This window comes from Gigantopelta aegis, unplaced genomic scaffold (assembly GCF_016097555.1).
Source record: "Gigantopelta aegis isolate Gae_Host unplaced genomic scaffold, Gae_host_genome ctg7956_pilon_pilon, whole genome shotgun sequence".
Classification (NCBI taxonomy): domain Eukaryota; kingdom Metazoa; phylum Mollusca; class Gastropoda; order Neomphalida; family Peltospiridae; genus Gigantopelta; species Gigantopelta aegis.
Window position 1 is genome coordinate 2843 of NW_024536203.1, and position 13124 is coordinate 15966.

The 13124-nt window shown below is 29.4% G+C and overlaps 1 protein-coding gene across 1 annotated transcript; it reads left to right on the forward strand.

The window, feature by feature from the left end:
* Positions 1–2887: 2887 nt before the first annotated feature.
* On the forward strand, positions 2888–10227 carry LOC121366962 (adenylate cyclase type 2-like; the record flags this gene model as incomplete). The annotated part of the gene is given in 11 exon segments (XM_041491186.1): positions 2888–3081; positions 7637–7659; positions 7662–7747; positions 7798–7884; positions 7886–7926; positions 8340–8413; positions 8416–8435; positions 8438–8499; positions 9026–9050; positions 9053–9163; positions 10045–10227. Coding segments are annotated over 11 exon segments (906 nt in total), but the record flags the coding sequence as incomplete, so codon positions are not given.
* Between the last annotated feature and the right edge of the window lie 2897 nt (positions 10228–13124).

Consider the following 13124-nt stretch of genomic DNA (forward strand, 5'->3'; position numbering starts at 1 on the left):
AAAGATAATTGAATACATTCATTGTTAAGTGCATCAGTGTAAACACTAGAACCATATAACAAAATTTATGTAATTAGATTTCCCTGGACACTTGTCCATTTCCCGTATGTTATATCCTGGTTTTACATGAAAAGTAATATGAACCAATATGTTGGTACAGATTTGAGAACATCCATGATTAGTTCCAGTACATTCATTAATATATCTGGAAGACAAAAACAAAACAGAATAATGAGTTACTACAGTTAAAAGAGATATATAACTGTTCTGATGACTATAAAATTATAATATAAACTCAAACAATCAAACATGTTGCATATTTCAAAAAGTCAGTATACAATGCTAACAAATTATACTATTAGTCATACATCTACCTTGACCATGTCTATATTATCAGATAAAAACATATAGCCAGTATCACAGTAACAGTGAATGAGCCGCAGTATTATTTACAATGATGATCACAAATAGTAATATTACTGCATTCATAATATCTATATTATGAGGTTAAAAATTGTAGCATGTACTTGATGATACAATACTTCCATACACAACTATCACAGCTGTCAATAATGTCCTAAGAATCACCTTATAGGGTATTAAATGGACATGTGTAACATGTAAAAATCATAATGGGTGAATCATCCACCTGATCATGATGACATGTGCTTAAAAAAACAAGTTATAATTGGAAAAAATTGTTCAAAACTTTTGTGGTATTAATGTTGGTGTATATAGAAAAGATTAGAATTTGTCAGACTATGGAAACTGCTCAAAAACATTTTCTTATGTAAGAGAACCTTAAAGACTTTACTCAGTCATAACAAAATGAAAGTATTCAAAGTAAAATTGATAATGTATTGGGATATTTCATAGATAGACTTTTCTGATTACAGAATCTATAAAGATATTTCCCAACATAAATATTGTTCATTTAATAAAGTTTGATCATCACAATATTATAAGATGACTAACCTATTGTACATCTTAATCCAGTCCATCAGGATCACATGCACACATCAGGTTGTATACATGTGACCATGACCACATTGTGGTATACAAACAGCTGTGATATGGATAATGGAATATAATAGAATAATTACAAAAAAGCCAATATAAATAAAAACCTTGACTGCATATGTCACCAGTCCATCCTTCAATGCAGTCACAGAAATTGTCACTAATACACAAGCTCCATTGATACAAGGAGGTGTGCAATTTGATTCTATCAAAAGAAAAAAGGTGTAAATGCACAATATACAAATATTAACAATTATTAATTAATTATTAATTAACATTAATGTAGATGTACATACCCATATGAAAGGGCATCAACATCATTCCAACAGGAAAACCCATATCCAACTTCTGGATTTGAATCAAAACCATATAGTAAAACAGACAGTGTAACCATTGCCTGTGTGTACTACTGTACGTCTAGGATTAGCTCTTATTGCTGTCTTAGTTCCATATCCTACAATGTCCATAGATGAGTTCAATATAGTAACCCAATTGGTAAGTGGTGCTCCATCTAATAATATGGAGTTTGGAGAGAAATCCTCGGGAGTTGTTGTGACACTGATACCGAAAAATTCATATTAATAACAGGAAAGTCATATCTACTAGAATACTGTTCTATAGGTGGTACTAGTATCATTATAGGATCTCCAAAATTATTATCTAATGAGCCACCAGTAGCAAATAATACAACAATAATTGGTTTGTTTGCTTGAATGTGACAATACTGGAAGAACCTGAAAAAAGAAAGTATAATTTCCTCCTTTACTATTAATAATAAACACATTAGTTGTTGATCCATTACATGATATAGTTATTGTAGTATGATCTTGAGATGTCACTAGTTTTGTATACTGTCCACTTTGTCTATGTTCAAAAGGTACTAGTAGAAACTGTTTACCCCAAGTTATTGTTGGTGGAATCTGTTGTGTCATATGTTCACAATATCAGCTCCAAGTGGTACTTGACCACATTCATGTCCACTGATGACAGTCAATGGTTTATTAGAGACATGTGAGTTCTGTAAGATCAATTAATGGTGCACCAAAATAAAGAGTCTGTCCTTGATGAAGAACAACATGATGAGGAGTACCTTTAGGAACACTTACAAGTTGATCTGTAGATGATTGAGTATCTGAAGGAAGAAACACAGCTTCTGATGGAGTGATGATAATATTAGTGGTCATTTTCACATCCAACAAGTAGTACTTGACTTGATGTTATATTACTTGTACTTGTTGCAGATACTGCATAGTATTCATATTTATTGATATTATAGTCATGACAAGGTAAGACAAGATATTCTCCAAGACTTCTGAAAGCCAATTAAATGCACTTACAGCAATTGGTTGATCACTACTAACATGAATACCTCTGTTACGATTATCATAAGTGCTAGATTCAGACACAACACTCTTGCCATTGAGAGAGGTAATTGGAGCATGATTTGGTGATGATATTAATTCATTTAAAGGAGACCCTGGTATATTGATTGTCACAGAAACATTGATGCCAAAGCAGTAGACAAGACCAGAGCTAATAGACCATTTGTATACCCAGCATTTTTCATCAATCCAAAGTAGAAGTTAGTACCATAGTTAGTGAAGTTAGTTGCAGTACATCTTGGTACTAGTACTATGAAGAGAATATACAATTATGCAACAATATTAGCTCATTATGACATACCTACAACAAGAATGAACAGTGAGATCAAACATCACTACAATCGTGACATTGTGTTGAAGTTAATCGCACTACTAATTTGAACGACGAATTGATCAGTTTTATACTAACAAAAGAAATTAAATTATTAGTTATTAATTAACATTGTTTCACCATTTGACCATGCCCAGTCTTGGAATGCCATATCATGGCAGCTTTCTTTGACAATGAACGTCCTAATGTTGTATTTGAAGATGCGAGACCATCCATCATTTCCACCAAATCGAACAAGTCAGTGTCATCATTAGCTAGTTTACAAGATGAAGAGGAAAGAAATAAGAAGAAGAGAAAAGAAAGCGAGTGGACATTTCGCCCTCTCAAAATCAAGTTCAAAATGAAAGAGTTAGAAAAGATTTATGATCGCTCAGTCTTCAGACAACAACAGCAACTGTTACTATACGTATGTGTCTTCATTGTACTCATGCTGTATTGACATTGCTGGTATTTCTCGTAAAAAGAAAGGTAGAAAAAAACACTAAACTACTCATCTGTCTTGTGTGTACATCCCCTCTGTCCCTCTCTATCATTAATAGTGTACCTTAAATGACCAATCTCTACAAATAGATAGTGTTATGATATGAATGTCAATGAGCAACATTTAATGATAATTATATATAGACTCATTTGTCATTATTTTTGACTTATTTTAGCTAATGAGGCACTCTTAGTGTGGTATTAGACAACTGAAACCTTTTAGATAATTACTGTATAGCTCCAAATTTTAATGGTTTAAACGTTATGTGATCTTCATCGATTATAACTTACTCACAAAATTACTTTGGCGTGGCAATATATTATAATAATTTATAATCACAGTCAAAGGGTTAATAACTAATAGTGAATATTATTGGGAAATTTATTTTTATGGAAATTTTACTTTTTTAAAAAAATTATATAATTACATAAATTTTAGACCACAATAATATATATGGCATTATATTATCAATGCTACCTATCAACATTGAAAGAGTATCTAATATCAAACAGATGTAATAGGTATTTAATTATTTATTGATTTAATTGTTATATTTGTTTCCACACTAAATGGAGTAGGAACTATATAGTTTAGTTTCAATTTATATAACATATACATGTTGACATAATTTAAAACTTTAATCAACAATGTTAGTTATTTACTAAAGAATTTTTAAAATGTTCTTCTTTCTGGTTCTTTCCTATCAAATGTGGTATTGCTAACAATGATATAAGATATAATGTCTAATTTATTGTACATGTTTTATTACTTGATTAATTTAATTATTGTGTTTGTTTCCACATCCAATTAATGATTAATTAAACTTAAATAACCAATGTTGAGTAATTAGTAAAAGAATTATATAAAAATTGATATCCTCCCTCATTGAACCTTCCCATTAATTGTGGGCCTAACAAACCTACTTATAAATACCTAATGTCTAATTTGTAATAGTTGTCTAATTACCTCATTGATTTAAAGAGTTTAAAGTAATATTGATTCATTTATAATGGATAAATTTACTATCTTCTCTTTATATTAGTTTCAAGACTTACCATTGAATGATGATACATTATTACAATGTGCTAATATCTCAGATCTGACCTTCAGTTAGGGGTAAGTATATGTGTGTTAGTGGATAATAACAGCAATTAATAAATTATTGCTTATAAAGACATCTATTTTTTTTCTTTTTTATTATCTTGACAGTGTCTTGTTTGTAGGGATATTTTTAGAAATACTGATATTGTCTTGTTTTTAAAACAAATTGTAAATAGAGCTATTTTAGGATAACTTGTGTCAATGTTTTGTTTGTTCTACTGATCTTTAGTGATTGTTGGCTCATACTTACTAAACATTAAAATTTGAGACAAAAAAATAAAATGATCACACATACAATAAACAGTCATTACTCTACAGATACAGGAATACATGACAATGTTTGTAGGAGTACTGGAGTACATCTTGTAACTTATAGTAGATTTGATCAAATTAAATTATATAAGTATTTAGTGTATGATAAAGATGACACTTAGATGTTGTTGAACTAGGAAGCTTCTTTTGATGTCTGTGACACACTGGAAAGTCAAGTTGAATTATTAAAATAAATAACTCAATAGAAGAATAATTTTCAAGAGTTAGAATAACTAAACTATATATTTTATTAAGTCAAATACTACTAATAACATATTACTATATTTTTTACAACAGAACACTCTAAACATAGTTCGATATGGTGCTCTACCAGAAGTACTGATACTAGTATTTACAGCTCTTATGTTATCAGCTATAGCAGTAATTATTATTGCTGATAAAATATCTCGTGTTCGATTGACAAATTACTCACTGATGGTATGGTTCACATTGATTGTCCTCATCTATACCTTGTTTGCTGTCAATGTTCAACATCAAGCATCTGATGGTGTAGACTATGTCATGTTTATGCTTTTTTTGTAACTTATACTATGATACCGTTGTCATTACGTTACTCTACTGTATTGGGAGTATGCTTGAGTAGTTTTCATGTCATTATCACAGCTGGGACTGCTGTTACCGGAAAAAGTACGGCAGAAATTATTATAAGACAGGTATGATGTATGTGTTATTATTAGTTTATGTTGATGTGTGGTTCAGGTACTGAATAAACATGTTGGTTTTCTTCATGAGAAGACACTAACTATAAGGCTGTCCTTAATGTTTTAGCTATAGTGCTTCTAGTTGATAATACATTATGGTGATGTCCTACTCCCCATTTGTTTACTAAATACTTCAAAGTACCAGTGTCCGCCTACTGACAAAAAATTATTAGTTCAGGTGTGACTGTTCAAACAATATCACTGTAATTACAGTAACCTTGTAATACTCTAACACTGTATATAACACTGTAATACAGTAACAGTGTACTAAAGTAATACTATACTATAGTGGGCCTTTACTAAATATTGAAAGAATAAAAACATGAGCCCATATTACTGTAACACCTACTTCCTTCATGCTGACTTTCAGTCTTACTTTTATATAGACTTTGTGGCAATAATAAAATCCTACCTACTGTAATAAAATATGTTTTGATAATCTCTGTGAAGTGTGGGAGGAGTTCTGGTCTATGGGTAATGCTAAAACATCAGGGGTGTGTTTTGTTATCAGCTGGACTTTGTGTCTTAATTAAATGTTGTCCTATAACTTTAAAGGCTTTGCTGTATATTAAGAGCCATATTATTGGGTATTATATATACACAGGACACATGTCCGCTATACTCCATAAGGGAAAGACCCTAAGTTTGATGTGGTGTTGTTGTTGAGGAAATTTTCCCTGTCATAATTTAATTAAAAACATTTCTTATTTATCTTTAAAAATGCAATTAGTCATAACTATTATCATAGGTTACATAAAGATCTTGTGAAATGTTAAGAAATTACTTATAGTATAATAATAATATATCTACTAACTTATTAAAATTGTACACAGTATTACAACAAGGTAGAAATCTTATGCTTTCAAATTTTTTGCTACCTTTTCATTATAAGAACAACAACCCAGTTTTATTAGCTTGTAGATTTTAGCCAGTAACATGACCAAAATAATAATACTACTTACCATATATCAATTACTTCTATCCTAATAATAACATCATAGATCTTAGTTCTAGATTGTGACAATGTATTATGAGAATGTGGTCAATAATGAATTAGCAGATTTGTTTGAAATATCACTTTTACTTGTATCTAGTAATTTAAATGATTTAAGTGACTACCAATGTAATGTACATACCATACTACTACTACTAAAAGACATAGTTCGTGAATAAAATGTGTAACAGTTCATTGTTACTGACTTAATAAGTGTATGATACATATCATAATATAATGAATGACATGAACAAACAACTTAATAATTCTTATATTATACAAATAGTAAATTAGTTTGAGATCCTTTGTATAATTGATAACAGATTGTAACAGTTTAGAAGTCTATCTTATCATCATGTATATATATTTAAAATATTACATACACAAACTACAGATGTTCTTTATTTTATTAGACTGTTGCTAATATTTTACTGTTTGGTGCTGTCAATGTTGTGGGGTATAGTATATAATCATCTGGCTGATTTAGCTCAGAGGAAATCATTCTCAGAAACAAACGTTACATAAAGTCACTATCACTTATTGAAGTTCAGAGAACTAAAAAAAGTAAGTGCATATATAAATCGCATGAGAGTTTTAAGAGGTCTAGTTTTTTATAGAGCTACTTGTATCTACATATACATGTTACATTATATTATGTTAGCATTTATGTAGTGAATACGTTGTCTTAATGCTATTTATATATATATATATATATATATCTTATATATATATATATATATATAAATTATTATATATATAATATATATATATAATAATTATATATATATATATATATATTATTATATATATATATTATTAACAAACTATTGTATGTTTGTTTATTTGTTAAGATAAACTTTTATGTCCTGGGCAAACTGTTTTTAACAGTAGTAGCTAATGATAATAGATTGTATTACAAACCTATTAAAGTACACATGTATATAATACCACATCACAAGTATCAGATGGAAACAGAATTTTATTTTTGTGGTAATGGGAAGACACATCTGACAGTAAGTTGTTATGGCTTTACTATAATATGGCTTACCAATTAATGTATATATAATAATGTAATATTTAATATAATCTTTCTGTTCTATGTTATAGCAACAATTAGTGTACTCTATTCTACCATCTTACATGGCTTGCGGATGCTATTGATGACTACATTAATAATCGTAATGAAGCGAAACCTGATGACTTCCACAAGTTTAATGTTGCTAACCATACCAATGTTAGGTAAAGAAAACAATCATTATGTGTATATGTGTCTCTATCTATCACTATATTTAGTATCCTCTTTGCTGATATTGTTGGATTACTAGACTCTCATCTGGATGTACTGCAAAAGATTTGGTTAAAATTCTCAATGAATTGTTTGGAAAATTTGATTCATTAGCTGCAGTAAGTCCAGTCTAAGATCAGTCCTGTGGTAATACTTCTTTTCTTATTAGAACAACAATTGTCTTCGTATTAAGATTTTAGGTGATTGTTACTATTGTGTATCAGGATTATTAGATGAACAAGAAGATCATGCTCGTGTGTTGTGTACAAATGGGACTTGATATGGTAGAAGCTATCAGGTAATATTGTTGAATGGACTATGTGGATTTATCGAGAGAGAGAGAGAATGTGTGTGTGTGTGTGTGGTCTATTTTTCTCCTAGTCTATACAGGAAAAAGTCTCATTATAAGTACAGCACATTTAATGTACACATTACTACAAATCATTAAGTCATTAGTAGTAACAGGTGTGTTTAGTGTGTTTATTAGCTCTCCTACACATTGACCTATAGCTTTCATTATGTTACACACAAGGATAGTCAACCAGTCTGGATTTTTTAAAATATCTCGTCCAGATGTGTTTGTATAGTAATGATGTCAGACTTACATTTAAAGAATTGATAACTTGGAGTACATAATGTGTACACCTCAAATACAAGTAGCAGTATTTATTATAATAGACATAATGTTAGTACTTCTTGGTTTGTTATTAGAACTGTTCATGAAGCGACTGGAGTTGATGTTAATATGAGAGTGGGTGTTCATACTGGTCATGTGATTTCTGGAGTATGGGTCTGCATAAGTGGCAGTTTTTGATGTATGGTCTAATGATGTGAAATTAGCTAATCATATGGAGTCTGGAGGAGAACCAGGGTATATTATATTAACATTGTATGGATTTTTTTTGAACTTAATTTTAACTCTTTATCAACCACACTAATTTGTTGTAATAGCTGTCATAGGCATGTAGACAACACATCAACTAACACAAGTGTTTTTTAATTTTAATGTTCATTTTTATTGCATGTTGTGTTGTTTGAACATTTTTGGAAATTTAAATGCATACAACTTGGGACTAGTTCCCTCTCTTTAGCTCTTTTTCTATTATAATGTGTTATTATTATTATTGGCTAATTTGACTATCTTAAATTTTTGTGAGAGACTCAAAACCCAAAATGATATAAATGAAAATATTGGGTGTAGTCAGTTATAACATAGTATGACCTCATTGGTCAATAAAGAGTTAAAAAACAAAATATATTACTATTATTATTATTGTTTTAACTTTACAGTTTGATTTTTTTAAATTAAGAATTCAAAACTTTATGTACAGTTTGGTGTTATCATATAAATATTTGATGTACATTGTAATTGAACTGAGTCTTTCCACTTAATCTAGACGAGTTCATATTTCCCAAAAGACATGTTTTTTTTGGATTTCTTGGGTAATGCTTTTGAAGTAGAGGAAGGCAATGGAGCAGAGAGAGATAGCTATCTTAAGGAACACAACGTGGTCACTTACTTCATCAAAGAAAATGTAAGTTAAAACAGTTTATGATTATAAAACAATAGTGATATAATAATGGAATATTCCATATACTCAATACAGTTATAAAGGAATATTTGATAACATCTACATGTACTTCCTATACATTTCCATGAACATGTATTGTTGTACATGTATACATGTATACAGTACATGTACATGTACATGTACTGTATACATTTCCATGTACATGTATTGTATACATGTACATGTATACAGTACATGTACATGTACATGAAAATATATACAGTACATTGTATTTGTACATGAAAATCTATACAATACATGTACATGTACTGTTATACATGTATATGTACATGTACTGCATACATTTTAATGTACATGTACTGTATACAAGGAGTCAACTTAAATTGTAAAAGTTTTTATCAATCTGACAAATATATGTACATAGATGTCCTTAACTATTAATAAATGGATTATATGAACTGTTTTCATGTGCAGATTGTATTTAATTATTAGCCAAATAGTATCTTTAAGTGTTTGTAAATCCCAATTTTACTTGTACATTATAATCAATTATAGAATGTCAACATTGTACCAGCTGTCACAAAATCTCCTACAAAAAGAATCCTCTCCACAATTTCTTAATCCACCTCCATCTCCTAGACCAGCATCTCCTGGTACACCTACTGTCAAATCACCTACACAGGTATATATACTGACATTAATATATTGATTAATCACAGGAGCTCATATTGAATTATTCATCATGTGAAATATTAAATTTGTACATAGACTTTTAGAAGACACTGAACTACACAAAAACCATTAACACTTTATTTGAAAATACTAATATTTTAAACGCATGTAATGGGATTTTTTCATTAAATTACTTTTCTCTGTTTTGACAGTTAGATGGGTCATTTCTACAAGCTGATCGTAAGCATAATCCTCGCCGTTCTGAAATCAATCCTATTGTGTGTAAACATCTTTCAAAGTGGGGTGCTCAGGCACCATTTGCTGGTATCAATCAAGTAGATGCTATTGAAAATCCAACAGCTAATGTGTTAGCTGTGATGGTGTACAAATATACAGTACTATAGATATTAAAGTATAATATGTACAGCTGTACTAATTTACTTAATTTGTGATCTTAACTGAACATAACATGACCACACATATGATTATAATTAATCTGTATGTTGCGATCAACTATATTATGTCTGTCTTTAATAAATGTTTTGTTGTTGTTTTATTCCCCAAACAGACTGCTCTTGTTGGCTCAAATGGGAATCATACCAAGTGTTTTAGGAAGGTAGTGTATTATTAAGTATGACATGTACATCTAATATATACATGTATATGTATATTATATTATGTGCTATCTGTGTGGTTCACTTTTTCTATCAATTCATTAATCATCTTTCCATGCTCATGTTACATTACAGTGTTATTTATTTGTGTATTACCTTCTAACATCGTTACTATTACATCATACAGAGGTCTCTATATCTACTATTACATCATACAAGGTCATATATCTACGATTACATCATACAGAGGGTCATATATCTAAACATTGTTACTATTACATTTATATAGAGGTCGTATATCAGCTCTTGATCAAGCTACAGTTCAGAGAATGAGTGAAATGATAGACCACAACAAACAGAGAAGAGATCAAGGTAGATAGATTAAATTAAGGCTTTGTTTACCACGGATAACGGCTCCAAGATAATTAGTATATGCCTTCAAGGAAATATTAATTTATAGAATATGTTTTTTTTCTTTTCTCTAGTTTGTTTTCTATTCCCCTGAAATTAATCCGGTCTTCTCTTACTTTCAAGTCCAAAAGTGAAAATCTTGAGGTTAATATAATACATGTATCTATATATGAATTGACATGCTTCAAATGCTATTAGTTAAATATGAGCACTTTAAATTAACCAGCAGACCAAATTACTAGTAGATTGAAGGGATAAACACATCTATGATACCGAAACACTACGATATGACAACTATGAAGTATAACAATGTGATAATGACAATTAGTCAATACATCTATACAATAATCTATTGTGTTGTACACATACATTGTTTATATTTTATTGTAGATATTATGGTTGGAAGGCAATAAATTACTTGTTTTTCATTTTCTAGTATGCTCAAATTTCAGACAAATCCTTCAAGTTTTATTTGGCTATTATTCTAATGGTGTTTATTGTTATCTATGTAGTGCAGGCTATCATGTTACCACTGTAAGCACTACATGTAGTAAATATTATAATACACCTTATATAAGATGTCAGTATATCAGTCATTGTGTTATAACTGTAATTAAATTACATAGTAGCTACCTTAAATTATTAATGTTTTACTTATTCAAAAGCTCATGATATTATTAAATTCATAATATTAATATTTATACCTCACATTACTGATATATATTTTGTGTTATATAGGTCATTTATTATGTTGGGGACATTTCTAGGGGAGTTCTCATTTATACAATAGCAGTTACATTATTTTCACTTCATTTATTGAGGGTGTAAATAACATAGTATGGATTAACATTGTACATACACTTTAATACTTTTATTTGATATGATTAAGCATGATTTTATGAAAATTAAATCTTCATAATTGAAGATGTTAACTGTAATTATTATAGTCAATCTATTACAATATAATACAATATCTGATTATATAATATGTGGATATAGGGCACCATCAACAATACATGGGACAATATTCATTATTTGTTTCTGTCAGCATTACTTAACAGAAGCTACTCCTAATTAGTTAACCATACAATTTTTAGGACCTATTGCCTTTATGTCTTTGTAGTAGGAAATGTGTTAAGTATTTTAAATGGTGATTTAAAAAGTTTTGTTATGTCTTTTTTTACCCAGTCAAGTATTAAAATAACATTTTTAAAGTAAAATTTCTGCTTGTCAATATCCCTGCTATTCAGTAGCTTTCTATTAATATAATTATGTCATTACAAAAGAAGTCATTTATTATTAATATGCTCATTCTTATATTCTCTCTGTTTTTTCTTTTTAGAGATGGTATACACAACAACTTTTTAATTCGTTTATCAATGGCTCTTATAAAGAACTATTCTGTACGTCTTATTGTAGCATTGGTAGCTATAGCATAATCATGATGGGAGCTATTGTTAATACTGCAAAATGTACTCGACAAAAAGAGGTAAATGATGGAGATATAAGTACTATTGTAACTTGGTACATGCTAGATTTTCTGAATTAATTTTGTGAATATAATTGATTTTGCCTAGATTGCTCGTATTTTGTGATGAGCATTTACTACAAATACATTTTTTATGTGATTTTTTTGAGTTTTTAATGAGCAAGTTCACAATATTATTATCTTTAATCAATTTATTTGTAATGACATTACATTTCAGTTAGGAATGTGTTTATGATACAAACTAACACTCATTTTCTCCTGTTATTGAAACCTATTGTTTTAGTACTACATGTGCCTTGATAATTTTATAGTAATTTTGAAATGCCACTCTAGTGATAAAATTACTGATTATTTTGTTTTGCTAGTATAATTGTAATTGCACATCATGGGATCAGGGGTTAGATGCTGTTAATAATCCTGTATCCTGGCAATAAAAACTGTCATATCCTCAGGTAATAAACATACGTCAGAACATACTTTTGTCTTGAATGTATTATTAATGTACAATACGTTATAAAATCAATCTTTATACATTAAACCTAATGTGTTAAAAACTTTTAAATATACATTGGGATATTCTATTATTATTGTACATTAAACTCTTATGATATGTTAAAGGTATTTATACATAGTCTTTGTTTCTATTTAGTATATCTATTATTCTTGTATTCTGGCTACTGGTGTCTATTACTAAGATTCCATTCGATTTAAATTGGTCTCTACAAAGGATAGTAATTTTCTCTTTTTGGCGGCATATAGTAAAAATGTGGACAGTGAT